The sequence below is a fragment of the Pithys albifrons genome, chromosome 26 (genome assembly GCF_047495875.1).
Source record: "Pithys albifrons albifrons isolate INPA30051 chromosome 26, PitAlb_v1, whole genome shotgun sequence".
Lineage (NCBI taxonomy): Eukaryota > Metazoa > Chordata > Aves > Passeriformes > Thamnophilidae > Pithys > Pithys albifrons.
Window position 1 is genome coordinate 7261953 of NC_092483.1, and position 23968 is coordinate 7285920.

At 43.6% G+C, this 23968-nt stretch overlaps 1 protein-coding gene across 4 annotated transcripts in view; it reads right to left on the minus strand.

Annotated features, from left to right (window-relative positions):
- Window positions 1-1080: 1080 nt before the first annotated feature.
- Window positions 1081-23968, minus strand: part of LOC139683036 (zinc finger RNA-binding protein-like) — an 83604-nt gene continuing 60716 nt past the window's right edge. For 3 of the 4 annotated variants that reach the window (XM_071577746.1, XM_071577742.1, XM_071577741.1), the window contains 3 exons: window positions 6090-6201; window positions 5882-5979; window positions 1081-3774 (listed from right to left, as the gene is read on the minus strand). In XM_071577746.1, coding sequence (XP_071433847.1) covers window positions 3595-3774; window positions 5882-5979; window positions 6090-6201 — 390 coding nt within the window. In that variant the 3' untranslated portion in view covers window positions 1081-3594. Of the gene's footprint in view, window positions 3775-5881; window positions 5980-6089; window positions 6202-22217; window positions 23658-23968 lie in introns of those variants that run through there. The other variant, XM_071577744.1, reaches the window with a different exon arrangement.

Here is a 23968-nt window from a genome sequence, read left to right on the forward strand (position 1 = left end):
TATGTTTATCATTAGTGTTTACATAATGGCTAGCTGTAAGATTCAATGCTATAGTTTTTGTTTATCTTTTTAGTGTAACGCTAAGTATAAGTAGTAGAAGCTGGACAACATTTTTGAGTTTTGTCCATTTTAAAAGGGGGGACTGATGCCATAGGGGTTTTTGATTTTTTTTCATTTTTATAGATTTTAGAAGTACTTGTAACTAGTAAAATGTAGATTTAGTGTGTTAATATTTCTAGCGGCTTAAGTTCAGTGTTTATACATGCCAACCCCTGCCACATATCAGTAGCTCAAATTCTTTTAGTTGTTTACACTTCTCTTCAAGGTTGAAAGCTGAAGAATATCAGAAGGCTTGCAGAATGAGACATAAACATGAGCCAACAACCTTGGGTCTAAGTACACTGGAAAAGCTCCAAGGGCCCTATATGTGCTGAGGAAGAGAAAATGATGAAGAGAGGGTCCCACTGTCCCCTAACTCAAATCCTGAGGAGGTGTGACCAGGGGCAGGATGGGGCTAGACTGAGAGATGTGTGAACTGGGGATTGGGTAGACAATATTATAAAACCCATAGAAATCAGTGTTCAGGGCATGCGTCGATATGTATTCCTGTGGGCCCCAGGCCTGATATTAAAGGACTTTCACTTTTTATCTTATCCCACGCTAACTTGGCTCTGAGTCCTGCTTTGCTGGGGTCTCTTAAGGCATCACCATTAAAACACTTCTGAGTAGTGAAATAGGTCTAAAATTAGAAGCAGCAAATGTATTCCATAGTCTATAAGATTAACAATTCATATAGAATTCTATAATAGGGCAAGAAGTTGATTGACTGTATCCAACAGACTTGCATTTCTATAAGTGTCTCTACAGGAACCCATGTGACGCCACACTGCTCACAGACAGGACACAAAAACTAGGCAGATAAGTCAAAGCTTGAAAGCACTTCAAAACAGAACAACTCTCATTTTGCTAAATTGTTTCTCTAAAGTGGGCACTGAGGGGAAAATTCTTGCTGTGTACATTTCTCTTTTGTGTATTATGACTATAGTGTCTGGCACTTTGAGATTTAACACACAGCATTGCTGAATAAAAAAGGCAAACACTTTATTAGTAAACCACTAGCATTATCAAAACATAGGGCATTAAAATGATTACTTGTTTGTAAATTGATTACTTGGTCTTAGCTTTGTCTTCTTAAGCACACAATGTAATATTTAATAACAAAGCTAGCTCTCTACTTTTTAAAACCTTGTTTTTCCATTCTTCTTAGCTTAACAAGAGTCAGAAGTTACATAGTTAAAATAGTCCATTAAAATGGGCAGGGAAAACAGAAACAAAGTGCAAATTCACTCTTCAATACACAGTGCAAAAATCATAGTTACAGCTTCATATTTAATGTGGAATCATTTTAAATATACAATAGTTCAAAAGATCCAGAAACTGGTTAAGAGTTAAAAGCCAGTAGAACAAAAGTACAAGGACTCCAAAATACATCTTTGACCTTTTTAATCCTAAATTTTAGGGTCAATCACATGCCTAAATAAAGATATTTGCTTTATGAAGAAGGAAACTTTGGTATGGAGTTGAACTAGCCACATGAATAGCACCTGTAGCTTTCAAAATAAACAGTAATGGCCAATTGGACACAATGGCAGAAAGATATCCCTCATAAAAAAAACAACTAGCTAAATGAAAAATCTCAAACAGCCAAAATCCACCAACTAAGAACAAGCATATGCTTGGAGCCACACATCAAGGCTGGACAACAGAAACTAGCATAATCTTTTTTTTTTTTAAGTAATATTAAAGAACATGTTATTTATATTTCTGAGGCTAAAATTGGTAAGAAATCTTTCCTACAATGAGAAAGTCTTCCTTTTATTCTACTAACCACTAATAACCACTCCTTTTAAAATTGCACTCTTCTGATGCTTGAAGGACTCTATATGAAAATCTTTCCTTAAGATTACCTCTATTTTTCAAAAATACCACATTTCTATTTCACAGGCCCATGCTGTTAGCAGGAAGCATTGCAAACAAAAATACCCTCCTACTCCAAGAGCTATTTATTAAAAAGGTCAAAGATAAATTTGACCTCAAAAAAGAACAAAAGGGATTTTTTTAATTGTACCAGAAATAACAAATGATCTTCATAACACTCCAGCAATCATCAGTAGTTACCAGAATGTTAGTCTTTGTAATTTGTGAGTTTTATGGGTTTGCAACAAAGCATAATACACATTGAAGAGAATGAGTGAAACTTCTGTTTCAAGTGTATAATGAATCTAAGTAATTTAATACATTTTAGTTTTTATTTGCATATTCCACTGTAGTGCTATGACAACAAATCACACCTGTGTACCAGAGCATACATCAACAGTATGATGTAACTTTACTACACCACTGCTATATTTAGCTTTTTGAAAGAGACATAAGCATATACTATGGGCACATCAAACAATTTTCTGTGGTTTTTCCCTTTAATAACATTCACTTTTTCAGTAATATTTCATTTTTAAAAATCTGAATTATTGAAAAAAATCACAGAAAGCTTATACAGAAATAGCTGTAAGAAATAGTCTTACAGGCACTGATATGACGAACATTTATTTTAAGGGCTGAGAGGCATTAATATAATAAGAAAGTAGACTGAAAAGAATTACTAACTTTGTCGAAATGGGAAATGCCTGCTTCTGTTTGTATGTTGAAAAAAGAAATTCAGAAAGTTATATTTTGACCTTGCTATGTCACAAAGTCAATCATACAAAGACCTATGCATTAAACCTAAAATGATAGTTTTAAAAGCCCTTATATTAAAACCCCTTGAAAACATCATGCAAAACTTTGATCATTATGCAGCTGATTTAAAACCGTTGCAAGACCATACTGTATATATTAATTTTTATACTGCTAATACACAGCTAACAGCAAATTTGATTAGATTAACAAAAATTTGTCTTAATTACACCGTTATATCACACTAAAGTGAGAAATGCCACGATTGGCAAAAACATTTAATTCTGAGCACTCAAATGGCAGGATAATTATGAGTTGTAACCCCTTCACATTTAGGAAAACAAAAGCAAAAACATAATCCTGCAGTCTCGCTTTACAAAATGAAGTTTTGTAAAATATTAATTGGGAGAGGAACAGTTTATACTAACACAATGTAACTTATACAACTAGTGTCAAAGGCAAACAAAAAAGCTCCTAAATAAAAAAAAATCAAAATACACATGGCAACAGAAGCACAAATGCTGTATTAAATACAGTCAAGATAAGACAATACACAAGAGAGACAAAGACAGACAGAGACTAAAGTTAGGAACACATTTAAAGAAAATACAGTGAGGAAAAAACCTAACACTATTTTTTCCAACAACAGTTTCCTTTTGCAGTCTTTCTATCCGTAATCTTCTGATACAGTACATCATTAAAAATATTCAGAATCTCACATTAGAGGTACATTTTTCTCTTCCAAATCTAATTACTGAATTGGTTTTGCATGTTTTAAACAGACATTATTATGTCCATTTAAAAGCAAGGTAACAAATGGACTTTTATCACCTTCAATCTTAGCACTAATGAGAAATCTTTTTAAAAGTTATCATAATCTTTTTTGTCTTTTTTTCCCTCTGCTTCAAATCCATCAACTCCATCACTGTCCCTTCTCCTTTTACGATTATTATGGATGTTGAAGCGTTGATTCACTTGTGGTAATGGATCCATTCCTAAAACTTTGTGTATTTGACGGAATGCAAGGAGTCTCAGTGCAAACTAGAATAAGGGTAGAAAGAAGATATTTTTCTGTTAGAAACAAATGTAAATTTCAAATACTTTGTCAAACAATTAATTAAGAACATTAGTGGTATATGATATTATCCTTAGCTCTTATTATCCTTCCTTCCCCCAACAAAGTTGTGGGGTGATAGCCCTGATAACTTCCTCATGGGTTAAGGGAAACACCTCAGCCCCTGGAGGGGTGGTCCCAGAAACCATTGTCAGAGGACAAAGAAACCCCAGTGGCTTTCCAAAAGTGCTCAAGCCAGACTGATAAGATTAATAAAGGATGAAGTGTTGCGGAAATAGCATGGCCTTCCTTTGCCACATTTCTGGGAACACAGGGAGCCACTCCTTAGGCCTATGTCATCTGTCTATGACCCCAGAAATAACTATTGACCATAGTCACTCAAACTACCTAAGAAAAAGAAAAGTATAAAGAGATTGGACATGAGCAAAAACTGGGGAGAGAAGTCCATTATTGTTGTGGGAGTAGCCAGCGAGCTGCCTGCCTCCTCCCACCTCCTTCTGACAATGTAGGGGTGAGCAACCATGTGTTCTGTTTTCCTATGCCTTATAACATACTCTTATAATGCCTATTACCTTATACTTTACCTTATATTCCTATACTTTATACCCTTATAATACCCTATAGCTTATGGATTACCATCTTTTATACTATAGCTATCTTATTTCATAGGCACCTTATTTACTAACTGTACTTTGCTACTGATTTTACCTTGCCTTACACCTCGTAACCCATTGGGTATCCTTATATACCTTATGCTTTATAATAGATCAACATCTTTCACCTTTACCCCAAAGAAACCTTATTTACTAATTATACTTTGCTGCAACTCACCGAGTATATATCTTACTTTTATTTGTTGTTTTGTTTTGGTACACCGTATTTCATTGCTGATTCATTGTTAGTGATTGGCTTTAAGGTGTGCAGTCCCTTATCTTAGTTCTTTTAAAATGTGTGTTAGTGGGAAGTGGCGATATTCTTTGCTTTTTGCTTTGTGTTAACTAGCATGTTTAGATTTTGTTCTAGTCTGTCGTGGTGGGGGGAGATTGGTTGAGTTTATATTGCTGCTTGAGTTTTGTATTGAGGCTTAGGTTGCTGTTCTGTTTGTGGAGTGTGTTTCCGGTTTTGGATTTTTGTTATTAGTTAAGTGCAACTATGCAGATTAAATGTTATCACAATCAACGCGAATCCTATAGTAATTGACATATACTTGTATTAATAAAAGTTATTTTGGGAACTGCTATGGAGAAGGTTCTTTCTTGCTATTAAGTGGGGTCTCATATCAGCGTATCAAAAATCCTTCCAAACAGTAAATCTGTCCAGCGAAGTCTCTTTGAGACGCAGACAGACTGATTGGGGTTGTAAAAAGCTTTGATATTCTGGGGATGCTTACTTTATATTAATACCGGTGGGATAATAAATCTTTGCATTTCTGTCCCTCCTTTTTTTCGTGTCAAAATCAACACAATAAAATGTGCACGTCACATTTGCTGCTTTTATACAAAATACATCATATTAGTTTAAAAATAATATATATATGTTTTAGCTGCTAGACTTGCACTGAAGCAGCCAAGGCTTGTCATGTGTCCCATTATGCATTAATAATCTTTATCTAAAGGATCAAATGAAGAGGTAGGGGCAGTAAACTCTTAAGCTGCAAAGCGTGAATGGCCAATATTGTAAGTGGATAAAATAAATATTAAAAATTAAGCTTACATAGATTTATTTATAAAATATTAAATTTCAATGCAATTTTATATCTAATAACATACTACTGTAGAGTAAGAGTGTTTACATATATATATATAGAGAGAGAAATAAGAGTGCTTCAAACTTTTTAGGAAAATGTTAATTTTAGTACAAAAATGAATGCTATTATATATTCCCTGTTGTGACATTTTCATTGCCTAGCTAAGGCTGATGATTTGAATGACCAGACTATATTCTAAGAAAGGAAAATTCATGTCCACCATATAGCTCCATTAAAAACAAACAAACAAACAAACAAATAAACCAACTGCCTCCGCAAAAAAACTAGTAATCAAATTTAGTTACTTAACACATACTTTTCCTTACCTGTGCACTTGAAGTAATATCCTCTCGTTGCTGATCTGTCATTATAGCAAGTGTATCAAAAGGGTCTTTCTCACAAGGGTCCAGAAGGCCAGGACCACCTTAAACAGTTAGGCTAATTAGTAGCACATCTCTACCTTATTTCAATCAAGATTACAGACTTTACATTATTTAAACATAAGTATACAGAGACTGATCAAATGCAACTTGCCTTTAAGGATGATTCCTGAAGATATACATTCAAAGACTCTTCTTAGTGCAGCCCCAGGACTCTGTGGTCCAGTAGCACTGCTAATTGCTTTTTCCACAAGCAACTCCATAGCCTAGAACAACAATAAGAAAACCCAGCCAATTTAAAGACTGATTAAAAAAACCAACTACTGTTGTTCAATAAAGAACTTTTGATACTGAAATTTTGAAGGACATTACACATCACAAAACACTTTCAGTTAAATGTAAAAAATCAGATGTTTGTTAACAATGAATCAAAAGAAAGCTGTTGTAAGATTAACATTGAGTACTGATATGCTGCTTCTCATGACAAGTTGTCAAAAAGTTTTCTTAGAAATTTATACAGAAGTAGCCTACTTGGACAACTTGTCTAGTCATTATTTGAGAGCATGAAACATGGTGGGTCGCCAGAAGCTGTCAGCCACATGAATACACAGCACACTGTATGAAAATGATGAATTTGATTCATCTAATGAAATTAACAGGATGCTACAGAGAAATTTTTTTCTACAAGAATACAGAAACTTAAAGTACCAAAATGCTAATGATCTTTTACCATTTAAGTGGTTACTAATTCTTCAGTTTCGCAAACCTGAAGTTCACAGCAAGTTTATTCCTGGATATAGGCTAACATTAACTTAGATGTTAAACAAGTGTAAAAAAACTGTTGATGACAAACAGGTTTTCTAAAATTTACACATTATTTGACATTATTTAAAATTACTTAATTGATTAGATGCATTTTTAATATTTTTCTGTTAATATTTCCATTGTTTACTTTTATTAGACACTATTTTTTCCAGAAAAAAACCCTATAAAATATTTTTGTAAAAGTAAAGAATAGCTTTCCTTAGCTTTTTCAGCATTATATGGATATTTCAATACCACCACTTTGACAAGTTTTATTTTCAAAAAATGTGTCTATCTTGCTTTTTGGGAGTTTGATTTTTTGGTTCCTTTCCCAAGTTTACAGTTGCTCAAATGTTGCCTTTTATTTTTATTTTCCAAGAATAAATGCCTATTCTAATGCATTCAAAGTAACTATAGGCAGTGCTGATTACAATCCTTTACTAAGGGTGCCCATTCCTTTCTATTTTAGCTCAATTTAACTGACAAATTTCAATTCTTGAGCATTGAATTTTGGTACCTGTAGGAAACAAACCAGACTAAGAAATATGGAAAGAACAAGTTCTGATACAGAGCCACATAGAGGACGGCGCCGGCGAGCAGCCCGGACCGTACCAGCTACAAATATGAAAGACTTTGGTTGTGGGAGTTTGAGAGTTATGCGTTTTACTTGTACGGGTTCTAGTTCAAAGGTTTTATTGTCATCGCCCTCCCCCGCGGTGTATTCCCCCAGAGGCATTATACCCAATGAGTCATTGTGCCGCTGAGGCGTGGGGACTGTCTCCCAGGTCAGGACTGCCCCGTTCGGGTGGCATTCCCCCCCCATGCTGCAAATGCAGCCGCCACTGCGGCTGCCACTGCTGCAGGGCAGCAGCAGCCGGAACCAACCGGGGCTACCACTGGCAAGTTGAGCCGGGGCGGCCCCGCTTTGGAATCGCTCTGCGTCTAGTTGCTGATGTAGCTGCTGGTGGTGTGCCCACCCCTCCTATCGTTTTCTGCCTCTGTCCCAACCCCATTGGTTATCTCACCTGTCTATCCCCAATCCCTTGGTTCCTATTGGGTTTGATCCTTCTGTTTCCCCTATTGGCTAGCCGAGTACCCAAGTCACTCCCTTCCCCTGAGCCCTTACCCAATCGTGTCCAAGTTCCAGCACCTTCCCCTTAGAATCCTATAAAAGCATTGTGATTGCACAATAAATTGGTTTTTGCTTCCAGTCTCTCTGAGTGAACAGATCTCTCTCTCTCTCACGCTCCCTGGCTTGGAGGGACCTGCAGGAACCATCTCCTACCCCTCAACGTTGTATAGATACTTACACTGTATCACTCAGGATCAAGCTTTTGAGTTTTAGCAACAGTAATTTAGTTGTTTTCAAGTATGAAGCAAAAGGCAGCAGTAAAGAAAAAAAGCAGATCACATTATTGCATTTATTCTAGTTCTTTTGGATCCTCATACTGATGCCTTAAGATCCTTAAGATTTGTAGCATATAGACTTTTAATATAGCTGTATAGTTTCCAACACTTTAAAATAGCATTTAACAGTCACTAAACCCCTTTCTCATGCTTTATATTAAAGTCTCGGAATTCTTCAAATTTTGTTTAATGTTCTTTTCAAGGAAAAGATTTCAGCAAGGACATCTTGTTTGGGACATATACATAGAAGGACATAATAAGATTTCATTAGCAGATATAGGATATCAAAGCAGAAGGCCCAGAAACCTTGGAGAAGCTCCAAAGAAGGCATGTGATGTGAAGATGATGATGGTGAACAAGTAAGAGGTCTTGAGACCTCTGATTCAGTTCTGGGGGGGTGTGCCAAGGGGCAGACCTGAGGGAGGTTCTGGGGGTGGTCAATTCTTGGGTTGGATGTATCTATTAGATATGATAATTAATTAGTGTTATAAATTTGTAAGAGCCTTATACTGTATTGTGCACTTATGCATTCATTGCACCTAAAGGCACTTTTAATTAAAGGCCTATTTTATCTATACTAATATTGTTTAGAAAGTTCTTTTCTTCCATTTTAGGCATCAGATTGGCACCCCAGATGGGATAGATGGGACCTGCGAGCTTCTCTAGGATTGAGAAATTTGACCTTACGAGGGATTCTTTCTTGCTGGCATTTTTGAGGAATTCCCGCACCAATCCCCGAGAAGCTAGGATCCCAAGATACCCACAGAGAGAATGTAAAGAACAGCTGTTTTTGGTTCTGATTTAATAGTAGGTTTTGTGCACTTGCTAGAAATTGTGTAACATGTTTTTGAAAATTAGGAGTTCTCCTTTTTTGGGTCTGGGGGCTGTGACTTTAGAATCCCTTTTGGTGTCACGTGGTTCTCAAAAGGTGGCTGGTTTTGCCCTAGTGTTACCCGAGTTTTATGGGTGATAGCTCAGTCAGGCATGGCTAGAGAGGCCCAGTGTGGGTTTTGTTTGGTGGAGAAGCAGGGAGCTACTTGCCTTTCAGTTCCGTAGCTCCAGGTGTGTTTTTCTGCTCCACCTTGGTCCAACAGGCCCTTTCGCCATTTTCGGCTCAGCTCATTGATTTGGGGGGGTTGGCACTTGGAGTGGCTTCTCTTTGTGGCTTCTGTAGGAGTGAGGAAGGGGTACGGGTGGTCTGCACCATTTTGTTGTTTGGGGAGTAACCTATGTTTGGTACAGTTGGGGGAGAAAGGAGATGCCCTCTCTGTCTGCTCTCCTGTATGGAAATAGCATATATCTGTGTTGTAGTTTGGGATTATTATGTAAATTCTCTCCCCTGCCACTTAACTGCCCAGGCCAGCAGTTAACAAAAGAAGTAGTTAACTGTTGATCACTTGGGTGGGGGCAGGTTTGTCTCTTTTGGGTTTTTTTGGATATTCTTTCCAGTTTTGGCTCGGGAGAACGCGGGAGTGGGGGCTCCGAGGAGGCAGGCTGCCCTGCTGCTTACTGCTGGGGCTTTCCTGGCTGTCTCACTGCCGCTGTGCCCGGACTGCTTTTCTGGCCACGCGGCTGCTGCTGCCTGCCCCTGACTGCTTTTCTGGCCACGCGGCTGCTGCTGCCTGCCCCTGACTGCTTTCTGGCCACGCGGCTGCTGCTGCCTGCCCCTGACTGCTTTCTGGCCGCGTTGCTGCTGCTGCCTGCCCTGGAATTGCTTCTGGCTGCTCGTGCTTTTCTGCTTCTTGGATGGGGAACACAGGGGGAAGAGACGGAGTCCACCTGAAAAGCTCACTGCTCGTCTGTCTCGCTGGAAAAGGGACTGAAACTCACTCTGCAGCCAGCCGGGCTGTGACATTGACACTTAAGTATGACTTTTCCTCCCGGAGGAAAACCTGCTGGGTTTTGTTGTTGTTTTTTTTTTTCTTTCTCTTGTGGTGTTGGGGAAGTGGGTTGCACTAGTCTGTTTACATATATATATATATATATATGTGTATATATATATATATATATCAGTTATCCTTCTTGTATTAAAATTCCTTTTCTTAAATTTGATAAAGAGTGGTGTGATTATCGTGGAGGAGGCCCCTCCCCTGCTTGTGGGTAAACATTTTGGTTTTTTCCCCTCAAACCAAGACAATCTGTCTAGACAAGCTGGTCGCACATGGGATTACAAAGTTACTTCTTAATCCAGAGGACATAGGTTCAAATCCCCAGGTGAAAAGTTTTTGCCTGCTGTTTTTCTGTCTGAAAGTTCTGTGGTTAAAGTTGCCTATATAGGCATGGGCTGTGAACAGTCAGCAGAAAGAGAAATCCCAAAGTGGTCTCTTCTTGTATCGATATTACATTATTGGCCTCATTTCACTGGTACAGGGACATCCCTTAAAAGGCAGGAATTGGTCAGATTAAGCACACACCCCTGCCATTGTACAGATTAGATGAAGGGGAGATTTGGCCAAAATTTGGGTCTCTGCCAACTAAAACTGTGTTACAGCTTTTGTTGTTCCTACGGAAGGAAGAGAGATGGAATGAGGTTATATATGCTGACCTATTTCTTATCTTTTTAAACAAGTCAGAATAGAAAAAGGATTGTGGATCTGATATTGTTCCCGCAGAACTTTCAGTCATGGCATTAGAGGGAGAAAAAGGAAACATTGTATAAATTGTTACACTATTAGCCAAATTTGTGCCAGAGGTTCAAATGATACAGATATGCTAATCACTCCAAATATGCGAGGGTTAACACTTCAGGGCGGAGGTCGAGATGCTGCCCCCACAGTGGGGAGGGTTATTGAAACCTTGGCTCCAAGCTATGGGCCAGCTGGCACTGCGGCTGCCGCAGGGAGAATGGCCGCTGTGACTGCTGCGGGCGGTGCCACTACCCCTGGTTCCTCTGCTGTCGCAGCCATTCCAGGTGGCAAGATGGCTGCTGCTGCTGTGGGCAACACTGCTGCTTCCAGTCCCTCCACTGCAGTCTTGGCAACTGCTCCAGCTAAAGACATTTCTGCGGCTGGGATGGGAAGGCCCTCTCTGTGGCTTCCGCCATTGCTGGTAGTGGCATTCTCACCCCTGGAGCCTCTGCGGCTTCCATCATTACGAATGGGGACACAACTTTGACATCCATGGTTCCGGGTGGGGCCGTGGTGTTCCCGACAGCCCCCCGCTACTCACTATTTTTGCTATCCTGGGAACCGCTGCAGGCGCCTTTGCTATCCCAGTGGTGGTGGTGGTGGTGGTGGTGGCAGCAACAGGTGGCTTTGGAGCTCCTGGTGTATTGACCTTGCCTATCCCTTATACGTTCCCCAGCGCCTTTGGGAATCCATGTGAAACTGCATTTCCATTCGGAGGGGGCACTTCCAGTCCCCCGAGAAGGAAAGCATTTGCCATGGAAGGAGGAGGCAAAGGCATGTCCCCACTGCTCTAAAAAGGGAGGCTGCAGGAACCAGTGACAGCAACTCTGCTGGCACAGCCACAGATTCCTCCACTGAGGAGGAGACAGAGACTGCCTCTGCCAATGAAGGAGCAGGAGCTCCAGCTGCTGTGAGTACTAGTGAAACCACAGTTGTAAAAAGGGAAACTGAGGATGAAAAACCTGTTACAACTGAGAAAGGGGAAAAGAGCATGAGAGGCTATAGAAGCTCCTAGTCCTATTGTTTGTCACACGAGAACTAAACAGGAAGAGGCTGCTATACAAGCTCCCTCGAGAGAGGCCCTTGGAAACCAGGGTTCAATTTTAATAAAGCTTTCCTTTTCTCTAGTTGAGTTTCAGCAATGGAAAGCCTCAGTTGGGGAGTACAGAGAGAATCCAGAAAAAGTGGCTAATAAAGTGGAAAGGCTAATTAAGTTGCAAAACTCAGACTGGCAGGACATAGAAGTGATAATGGATACTTTACTTGACAGTACAGAGAAAGAGATGGCTCAGAGAACTGCTCAGATATATGGTGAGGCACTAATAGTGGCCAAAAAAACTTTAAGGGAGAATTGAAGATCATTTCTCCATGATGAATCCAGGATGGGATCCTAAGGTATCAGCCAAAATGGAAAGGTTGAAACAATATCAGAAATGGATGTTGCTTGATATAAGAAATGCTATTCCAAAAGCATTACATTGGTTGAGATTATATGAGGTAAAACAGGATAGAAAGGAATCCCCAACGAACTTTCTGAATAGGTTAAAGGAGGCTGCACAAAAGTATACAACTTTGGATCTTGAATCAGTTGAAGGAAAGGCACAAATGGTCTCTCTGTTTATAAGCCAGTCTGTAGACAATATAAGGAGAAAGCTGCAAAAGTCAGATGAGAGACAAGACCTGAGTTAAATTAATGGACATATCTTGGATGGTATATAGGAAAAGGGATCAGAGAGGTAGGGCGAAAGCAATGGCAGTGGTAGATGATGACTGCAAATGCAGCAAATACCAGTATGGTAAGAGGGTCAATTGGAAAACAGTACCTAGAAAGGGTACTTCTGCCCCTCTGGGTCATAATCAGCGTGCTTTGTGCAAGAAGAAAGGAAAATGGAAAAAGGAGTGTCCAGTCTTGAAGCAAAAGGATTTTCCGGACCCAATCCCCCAAATGGCCGTGGATCAGGCCTGAAGGGGACCAGAAGATTCTCTCCTAGCAGAACGTCTGGTTACAGCTAAGCCAGGGAAAGAAGAAATTGAATTCTTGGTAGACATGGGAGCTACATACTCTGTGTTAAATACTTTGGAAGGGAAACTGAGTCAAGACACTGTAAAGGTGATTGGTGCTACAGGGGTGAGTGAAACAGGACCTTTCTTCCAACCTTTAAGTTTGGAAAGCACTGGGTTACTTACCAATTCCTCTATTTGCCAAACTTTCCTAAGCCTTTGCTGGGTAGGGATGTATTGGAGAAACTAGAAGCTGAAATCAAATTTTGCAAAGGGGGGGGAATAAAAATTATAATTCCTGAGAGTAAATATGTTGAGTGAGAAGGAGCAAGGCCCGATTTTCCAAAAGACTTCTAAAAATCCTGTTTGCCCAACCCTTATCACTAAGCATGCTCTGTTCTTTCGACCCGGATCTGGGCCTGTACTGGTTTAAAGGTAAACCGGCAGGAGAAATGAATGCAACACCAAAGGGATTATAAGTCGGAGTTATAATTTAATAACGATATTACAATAAATGCAATGGCACAAGGAGAAAAAATTGGTTTTAACCCACAAAACCCCAGAAGTATATCCCAGCACCCGGGGGCACAAGCACAAAGGGGTTTCTTAGCCCCTGTGCTGAACCCTATGTGGTTCCTCCAAGTCCAAAGTAAAAGTCCAAAGTGGAAAACCTGTTGGTGCAGCAGACAGTTGCAGTCTGGTGGAAAGTGGTGGTTGCAGGCTGGTTGAAAGTGGTGGTCTCCTCCTGTAGAGGTTTTGGTCCTCCTCTGGATCCGACGAGTGTCCCCTGAGGTCTTCTTACCCCAAGATATGTACCCCCAGGTCCAGGTGGGAGCACCCAGTCCCTCCCCCAGGGCGGGGACTCATACAATGGGTGATCTGACTCTGTGAGTCATGGGGTATTTTGGAACCGTTGATGGCCCATTAGCAGACAAGCCCCCCTCAGGCTGGGTGTGAAGGTGCTAAGGATTCCCTGGACGGGAGTTATCACAGCTCTTATCTCACAGATGTCTTTCTCACCCAGCTCATAACCTGAGGGGTCAGGTGTGCCCTGGGCAGCTGCTGCAAATGGTCCATTGTTCTTGGGAAATGAATAGAGGGGGTAGAATACATAGCTTTGATCACCCCCACACAGTGATAAACTGGTTCCACCTGCTGAACTAGGACAGGGCCTTTCACTGAGTTTGCTGTACCATGCACTAGAAGCTATAAATCAGGTAGCAGTAGACATGGATAGGGCAAAATGGTAACAAGCCAAGATTTTTTGTACGAGATTTGGCTGGGTCTTTTATGAAAAAGGATAAGCAAGGTTTGTCTGAGGAAGACCTACTGAGACCCCTGTTTTGGGGATGAAACGCAAAAAACCCCTAGACAAAATTGATGCCAGATGAAAATACCTCCTCAACTCTGCCCAGACTCCACCTGTCGTCAATATGTAATGAGATGTTGTAATCACATGCATGATGTATGAGAAGATGTTTTAATCACTTAGATTCAAATGTATAAATTAACCTGCTTTGGCACTTGTGCTTGGAAGTGAGTTGGTGCAGCGTTACCTGCCTCGCTTCCCTGCACAGAAATATATACCTGCTGCTAACGGAATACAAAACTTTCTCTTCGCAGCTCTTTTGGGGCATTTTCACTATCATCAAGGCAGCTAAATTTTTCATACAGGAGGACCACGGCGAGATCCTCATAGAAGTTAACGATCCTGTCATCCCTATAGTGTGGGCTAGCAATTGTCCTGGGAGGTCCAAATGAGCGGAACCTGTAAGTATTAGACTCAAACCAGAAGCAACACCGGTAAGACAAAAACAATACCCTTTCAAACTAGAGTCTCATAAGGGATTATTCTCTATAACTGAAAAGTTCCTTAAATTTGGGTTATTGGTAGAATGTGAATCCAAATACCACACCCCCATCCTGCTGGTGAAAAAGGCTGATGGTAAGAGCTACTGATTGGTGCAGGATTTTAGGGCAATTAACAAAATAACAGAGGACATTCACCCAGTACTAGCCAACCCCTATAATTCTTTTGACGACACTGACAGATGATTTAGGATGGTGTGCTGGTTTGAAGGTGAACCAGCAGGGGAAATGAACTCACCACGAGAGAGATTATAAGTCAGACCTAAAATTTAATAATAATATTACAATAACAACACTGACACACAAGGGAAATTGCTTTCAACTCACAATACCCCAGCAGTATAACCCAGTGTCCTGGGGCACAAACCCAAAGGGGTTTGTTTGCCCTTGTGCTGAGACCCCTGTGGTTCCCCCAAGTCCAGAGCAAAAGGAAAAGAAAAACCTGTTGGTGCAGGCGAGGGCTATGGTCTGGGCGAGAGCGGGGATCTCCTCCTGTCAAGGTCCTGCTGCTGCTCTGGATCCGACGAGAAGTTTCCGAGGTCTTCTTACCCACCACTTATGTACCCTCAGGGAGCACTCAGTCCCTCCCCCTGGGCGGGGACTCACACAATGGGTGATTAACTCTGGGAGCCAGGGGGTGTTGAGCTGTTGATGGCCCATTAGCAGCTCCGCCCCCCTCAGGCTGGGTGTGAAGTGATAATGGCTCCCTGGGCAGCTGCTGCTAATGGCCCATTGACCTTGGGGAATGAATAGAGGGGGTAGAATACACAGCTTTGATCACCCCCACACAGGGTTAGCTGGTCCCTCCTGCTGAACTAGGACATTATCCACCCCTTATTCTACTCCATCTAGTCATTCCCAAATTAATCCCCTTTTTACCTATACATATATATACACATATATACGATGAAACATTACAAACTCTTCTCGCTCAAAATTAGGTCCCCTTGTGGTACACAACGTGTTTCTCCATCTTTTTGCATTACCCACCAAGTGCAACCAGGTCCTTGAGCAAAGACAATCCCTCGGATGGGTTTGCCTTTGTTTGAGGTGGGACTCACCCAAACAGTCTTTCCTAACATACCTCTCATATGGACCACAGGGACTTTATCTCCATCTACAGTATTCAAGAGTTCTGATTGGGCAGGGCCAGCTCGATTGATGGAGCCCCGGGTGTTGACCAACCAGGTGGCCTTTGCCAAATGCAGCTCCCAGTGTTTGAAAGTTCCCCCACCCAACGCCTTCAGGGTTGTTTTCAGCAGTCCATTACATCGCTCAACTTTCCCGGCAGCTGGAGCATGGTAGGGGATATGATACACCCACTCAATGCCGTGCTCTCTGGCCCAGGTGTCTATGAGGCTGTTTTTGAAGTGGGTGCCGTTGTCAGACTCTATTCTCTCTGGGGTGCCGTGTCTCCACAGGACTTGTTTCTCAAGGCCCAGGATGGTATTCCGGGCAGTGGCGTGAGATACGGGGTATGTCTCCAGCCATCCAGTGGTTGCCTCTACCATGGTCAGCACGTAGCGCTTGCCTTGGCGTGTTTGGGGAAGTGTGATGTAGTCAACTTGCCAGGCTTCCCCATACCTGTATTTCGACCACCGTCCACCATACCATAGAGGCTTCACCCGCTTGGCCTGCTTGATGGCAGCACATGTGTCACAGTCATGGATAACCTGTGAGACACTGTCCATGGTTAGATCCACCCCTCGGTCATGAGCCCATCTGTATGTCGCATCTCTGCCCTGATGACCAGAGGCATCATGGGCCCATCGGGCTAGAAACAATTCACCTTTATGCTGCCAATCCAGATCTATCTGAGAAACTTCGATCCTGGCAGCTCGATCTACCTGCTCGTTGTTACGATGCTCCTCATTAGCCCGGCTCTTGGGTACATGAGCATCTACGTGACGGACCTTCACACTCAGCTTCTCTACCCGGGCAGCGATGTCCTGCCACATCTCAGCCGCCCAGATGGGTTTCCCTTTGCGCTGCCAGCCGGCCTTTCTCCAGTGCTCCAGCCATCCCCACAGAGCATTGGCCACCATCCACGAGTCAGTGTAAAGGTAGAGTCTTGGCCACTTCTCTCGTTCAGCGATATCCAAAGCCAGCTGAACAGCTTTCAGCTCTGCAACCTGACTTGATCCACCTTGTCCTTCAGTCGCTTCTGCAACTCGACGTGTAGGACTCCATACAGCTGCTTTCCATTTCCGGCTTGTCCCTACAATGCGGCAAGAGCCATCTGTGAAGAGAGCATATCGCTTCTCCTCTTCTGGTAGCTGGTTATATGGTGGGGCCTCCTCAGCTCGTGTCACCTACTCCTCTTCTTCTTCAGAGGACAATCCGAAACTCTCACCTTCTGGCCAGTTAGTGATGATTTCCAAAATCCCAGGGCGATTAGGATTCCCTATCCGGGTTCGCTGCGTGATCAGAGCGATCCACTTACTCCATGTGGCATCAGTGGCGTGATGGGTAGAAGGAGCTTTTCCTTTGAACATCCAGCCCAACACTGGTAGTCGGGGTGCCAGGATGAGCTGTGCCTCAGTGCCAATCACTTCTGAGGCAGCTCAAACTCCTTCATAAGCTGCCAGGATCTCTTTCTCAGTTGGGGATATAGCTTGCTTCAGATCCTTTGTATCCCCGACTCCAGAATCCCAGCGGTCGTCCTCGAGTCTCCTCAGGTACTTTCTGCCAGAGGCTCCAGGATGGGCCATTCTCCCCGGCTGCAGTGTAGAGCACATTCTTCACATCCTGTCCTGTTCTGACTGGCCCAAGGGCTACTGCATGGGTAATCTCCTGTTTAATCTGCTCAAAGGCTTGTTGTTGTTCAGGGCCCCACTGGAAATCATTTTTCTTCCGTGTCACAAGGTAGAGAGGGCTTACAATCTGACTGTACTCAGGGATATGCATCCTCCAAAAGCCCACGGCGCCTAGGAAAGCCTGAGTTTCCTTCTTGCTGGTCGGTGGGGACATAGCTATTTTGTTGATCACCTCTGTTGGAATCTGACGACACCCGTCTTGCCACTTCACTCCTAGGAACTGAATTTCCTGAGCAGGTCCCTTGACCTTACTTCGTTTAATGGCAAAACCAGCTCTTAGGAGAATCTGGATTATCTTCTTTCCTTTCTCAAAAACCTCCCCTGCTGTGTTCCCCCACACAATGATGTCATCGATGTACTGTAGATGTTTTGGAGCCTCACCCTTTTCCAATGCAGTCTGGATCAGTCCATGGCAAATGGTGGGACTGTGTTTCCACCCCTGGGGCAGTCGATTCCAGGTGTACTGCACCCCCTTCCAGGTGAAAGCGAACTGCGGCCTGCACTCTGCTGCCAACGGAATGGAGAAAAAGGCATTGGCAATGTCGATGGTGGCATACCACTTGGCTGCCTTGGACTCCAGCTCATACTGAAGCTCCAGCATGTCTGGCACAGCGGCACTCAGGGGGGGTTTGACCTCATTGAGGCCACGGAAATCCACCGTCAGCCTCCACTCTCCACTGGACTTTCGTACTGGCCATATGGGGCTATTAAAGGGTGAGTGAGTCTTGCTGACCACCCCTTGGCTCTCCAGCTCACGAATCATCTTGTGTATGGGGGTCACAGAGTCTCGGTCAGTGCGGTATTGCCGACGGTGCACTGTGGCTGTGGCCAGCGGTACCAATTGTTCTTCAACTTTCAGCAGTCCCACAGCAGAAGGGTCCTCTGAGAGGCCAGGCAAGGTGCTCAGCTGTCTGATTTCCTCTGTCTCCACAGCAGCTATGCCAAAGGCCCAACGCAGTCCCTTTGGGTCTTTGAAATATCCATTCCTCAGGTAGTCTATGCCAAGGATGCACGGGGCTTCTGGACCAGTCACAATGGGGTGTCTATGCCATTCCTTTCCAGTCAAGCTGACTTCAGCTTCCAGTACAGTCAGCTGTTGGGATCCCCCTGTCACCCCAGAAATAGAGATGGATTCTGCCCCAACGTATCCTGATGGCATCAACGTGCATTGTGCACCAGTGTCCACTAAAGCTTTGTATTTCTGTGGGTCTGATGAGCCAGGCCACCGAATCCACACAGTCCAATAAACCCGATTGTCCCTCTCCTCTACCTGGCTAGAGGCAGGGCCCCCCTAGTTCTGGTCATGGTATTCACTGCGCTCTCCCTGTGAATATGACCGGGAGGTTCCTTCAAGAGGATCGGGCATAACATCATCATTCCTATACTGTCTGGAGCCTTGCCCACGACAGACCGGAGCAGCCTTCAACCTTGAAGAATTCCCTGTGTTAGTTGTGCCTCTTTGCAATTCACGTACCCGAGCTGCTAAGGAAGAGGTGGGTTTCCCATCCCACTTCCTCATATCTTCTCCATGCTCATGGAGGTAAAACCACAGATTGCCGCGTGGAGTGTACCCTTTCTCCTTAGCTGGAAGACGCCTGCTTCTGATGGCAGAGACTCTCGTTTTTTCTGGAGAGATATGAAAGAGTCCTTCCTTAATCTTCTCTTCCAGTTCAGCCAGTTTTGTTTCCACAGCTGAGACGTGGGCTCGTAATGGAGCAGTGACAGTGTCTTCATAAATCCTGAGTTTGCTGACCAGTGCACCCACCTTGTCTTCTCCCTCTCTCCACTGCAATGTTGCAAGGTAGCGAGAATACATTTCTGGCCCAAGTCGTGCAAATTTTAACCACATCTGGGATGTGCACTGGACACCATCTGGACTTTTAGGGAATCTCTCATCCTCTGAAAAGATTATCTCCAGTATGGCTAATTCCCTTAAGCACCGGATACCTTGTTCCATCGTGTTCCACTGTCCTTGCTGTACGTGGAGGTCCTCCTTACAAAGATATCTCTCCCTCACGCTTGACAACAGTCGCCGCCAGAGGCTGAGAGTTTCCTGTCTCTTTCCAATGCCCTGATCAATGACAACATCTCGAGAAAGGGATCCCAGCTGCCTTGCCTCACTCCCATCTAGAATTGTGTCACTGGCTGCAGCATCCCAGATTCGAAGTAGCCAGGTTAAGATGGACTCATTTGCCTGTCGTGTGAACTCTCTCCGGAGCTCACGCAGCTCTCCCAGGGATAGGGACCGGGTGATTATTTCTGGCTCCATTTCTTCTGCTTGAGATGAAGGTCCTGACTCTTCCTCGTCATGCGCTATACGAACTGATTTGGTCTTTGATTTTCTTTTCTGGACAGGGGCAACTGCTATCGGTTTCTGTTGTCCTTCTGGCTCCTCCATGGTTTGTGTGGACATGGTGCTGGTTGATTTGTTTCCCTTTCTCTCTGGCTCAGCTGTGGTTTGTGTGGGCATGGTGCTGGTTGATGTACCTCTCTTCCTCTCTGGCTCAGTCATGGTCTGGGTGGACATGCTGCTGGTTGATGTATCTCTCTTCCTCTCTGGCTCAGCCGTGGTTTGGGTGGACATGGTGCCTGTGGATTTGCTCCTTTTCTCCTCCTCCTGATGATGCTGTACCACACCAAGCAGTGTGCGGTAGGCAGTGGCCAGGGCCCAGCAGGTTGCTGTGAGCTGCACATCTCTGGGACTACCAGAGCATCTTCCTTTCACATAGCTTAGCATTTTGGCAGGGTCCTGCAGTTGTTCTGGGGTGAATTTCCAGATCATTTGAGGAGAGAAGGTCTCCAAATACTGGCCCATATCTTCCCACTTCCCGTGCCACTCAACATCATCTGCTCCCAGGGCAGGCCTCCAGCAAGTCTCCTTAGAGAGCCCAGTTCTGACCCTAAACATGGTGTATACAGTACAGAGGAGACAAAGCAACACTAACAGCAAGATTATGCTGTCCCTAACATCAAAAGGAAGCTCAATATTTTCAATGATTGTTGTAGCAGAGGTGAAAAGGTGGAAGTAACCATCTCCGCCTGTTTTCCCCACAGTCTGGGTGCTATTTTTAATGAGACCCCAGAGGTAACAACCCAAACCAGGACAGGCACACCAGACTGAATATACATTCACAATGAAATTCATTGCTTCTGATGTTATGACAACATAAACATAGTATATTAATAAACCAATTTTGATCCTTCTCCCTGGTATTAAAGAGAGCATCAAAACAGGCACATGGTTCCCCATGTGTCGAAATATGAACAGGCCCAGATACACCATCCACATGAATACATCAAGCAACATGGTAGTCAGGGAGTTTCTGTATCCAAATACACAAAATGAAATTTTAATTCTGACTTCTCTCTCGTGGCCCCACATTGGGCGCCAAAAGATGTGCTGGTTTGAAGGTGAACCAGCAGGGGAAATGAACTCACCACGAGAGAGATTATAAGTCAGACCTAAAATTTAATAATAATATTACAATAACAACACTGACACACAAGGGAAATTGCTTTCAACTCACAAAACCCCAGCAGTATAACCCAGTGTCCTGGGGCACAAACCCAAAGGGGTTTGTTTGCCCTTGTGCTGAGACCCCTGTGGTTCCCCCAAGTCCAGAGCAAAAGGAAAAGAAAAACCTGTTGGTGCAGGCGAGGGCTATGGTCTGGGCGAGAGCGGGGATCTCCTCCTGTCAAGGTCCTGCTGCTGCTCTGGATCCGACGAGAAGTTTCCGAGGTCTTCTTACCCACCACTTATGTACCCTCAGGGAGCACTCAGTCCCTCCCCCTGGGCGGGGACTCACACAATGGGTGATTAACTCTGGGAGCCAGGGGGTGTTGAGCTGTTGATGGCCCATTAGCAGCTCCGCCCCCCTCAGGCTGGGTGTGAAGTGATAATGGCTCCCTGGGCAGCTGCTGCTAATGGCCCATTGACCTTGGGGAATGAATAGAGGGGGTAGAATACACAGCTTTGATCACCCCCACACAGGGTTAGCTGGTCCCTCCTGCTGAACTAGGACAGATGGTTTACTGTGCTTGATCTTATGGATGACTTCTTCTGCATTCCCATGATTAAAAACAGCTTACAGCTCTTTTCTTCTGAATAGAAAAATCCTGAAACAGGGAGAAGAACTCAACTCACCTGGGGTGTTCTACCGCAGGGGTTTAAGAATAGTCTAACTACATTCGGAAACTAGCTGGTGAAAGAACTAGAGAACTGGAGAAGGCAGCAGCCAGAAGGAGTTGTTTTGCAGTATGTGGATGATATACTGATTGCTGCCAAAGATCGTGAGGCATGCATCCAGCTTTGTTTGTTAAACTTTTTGGAACCAAGTGGGTATAGAGTCTCAAGAGCAAAAGCACAAATTGCAAAGGAAACAGTAGCCTATTTGAGAATTGAAATCTTCTTTGGACATCAACGACTCAGCACAGACCAGAAAGAAGCCATCTGTCATCTTCCAGAGCCCCACATTGTGCGAAAAATGCAGGTTTTCCTGGGAATGGTGGGTTGGTGTCAGCTGTGTATATCTGATTATGGATTACTAGTTGTCTTGGTTTGAGGGGAAAAAACAAAATGTTTACCCACAGACGGAGGAGGGGATTCCTCTACAACAATCACGTCACTCTTTATCAAATTTAAGAAAAGGAACTTTAATTAGAAAATGGATATTAGAAGGATAACTGTTCTTAACTGATATATATGTATATATATATATATATATATATATATATATATATATATATATATATGTAGGTATAGATATAACTGTAAACAGACCAGAGCAAACTGCTTCCCCAACACCACAAGAAAAAACATAAAGAGAACAACCCTCACACCAACAGGTTTCCTTCTGAAGAAAAGTTATACTTATGGGCAGTGTCTGTGTCACACCCCGGCTAGCTGCAGGGTGAGCTCCCAGTCCCTCTCCAGCGAGACAGAGATGAGTGGTGAGCACTCAGATGAATTCTGTCTCTCCCTCGGTGTCCCTTGTCCCAAACGAAGACGGAAAGCTGTAAGCGGAGAGCCGCAGTGTGTCCTGGGAAGCAGCTGTGCCTTCTCTCTCCTGGGTCGCCTCCACGGCGGGGGCGGGCAGGCCACGACACTGCAGGCGGAGGTGAGGCCGGAGCAGCAACCAGGGCCCCAAACGCCGAACCAGGAGAACAGCCACGGCAAGGAAAAAAAGGAACCAGCTCGCCAAAAAGCAGCAACATGAAGAGCAGGAGAAAAACAGCTTCCCTTCTACAGCAGCATACACACCCCGCTCCTGCGTTCAGCCAAGCTAAAAAAATGGAATGTCCCCAAAAACAAGAGACAGTCTTCCCCCCACCCAAATGATCAAGAAGAAGCTGGTAGCAGTTAACTACTTTTGTTAAGTAACGGCATGGGCAGTAAGTGGCAGGGAGAGAATCTACATTATAATTCCAAACTACAACGCTAGTGAAACCCCTGTATGGAGCATTAAAGGCAGCCGATAAGGGATCTGTGGTATGGACAGATGATACCAGGGCCGCATTTAAACAGGTGAAACATTCTCTGATGTCAGCTCCAGCATTACGGCTGCCAGACTTAACTAAGCCTTTTGAGTTGTTCACATATGAGAGACAGAACATTGCTCTGGGGGTGCTGTGACAATCTCTTGGGAACCAGCGAAGGGCTGTGGCTTACTTTTTAAAACAGGTGGACAATGTTAGACAAGGGTGGCCTGGGTCTTCGAAAGCTGTGGCAGCTACTGTTATACTGATACAGGAAGTCAGGAAATTCACTCTTGAACAGTGCATTGTTAAGTATGTACCCCATGCAGTCCTAACTGTACTTGAACAGAAGACAAGTCACTGGTTGTCCCCTAGCAGGATACTTAAGTATCAAGCTGTGCTGCTAAAACAGGATGATGTGACTCTAAAAACATCTGTTGTTAATTCTGCTATGTTTTTGTCCTCACCATTGACTGAGAGCGTGCCCGAGCATGACTCTTTACAGACCATCGAAGAGACTTACTCCAGTAGATCAGACCCGAAGGTTGTGCCTCTGGAAAGCCCAGACTGGGAATCGTATACTGATGGAAGCAGCTTTGTGCGAGACAGTGAATGACAGGATATGCAGTGACAACCACAGACAAGGTAATGAAGGCGAAGGCCTTGCCACAAGATGTATCATCACAGAAAGCCAAACTGATTGCACTGACAAGAGCTGTGGAACTGAGTAAAGGACAGAAGGTAAATATATGGACTTGTAGTTACAGTAAAATCACAAGTGAGCAATTCAGATCTATAGAAGATCCTGTGAGACTGAAGGCAGCTAAGAATAAACAAGTCACAGCTGCTTGGAGAAGTTAGCTTCTCATGGGAGCTCCTCAGGTTTCTCACAGCACACCAGAGAGGTTCTTGAAAACATCTAGGGTAAGTTCTCCAAAACATGGGACTTGTGAGATATGGGGTTCTAACCAATTGAAGTTTCTAGCGTGGTGGTATGTAACTCTTTTTAGCCGATAAGCTGTAGTTCTAACCCT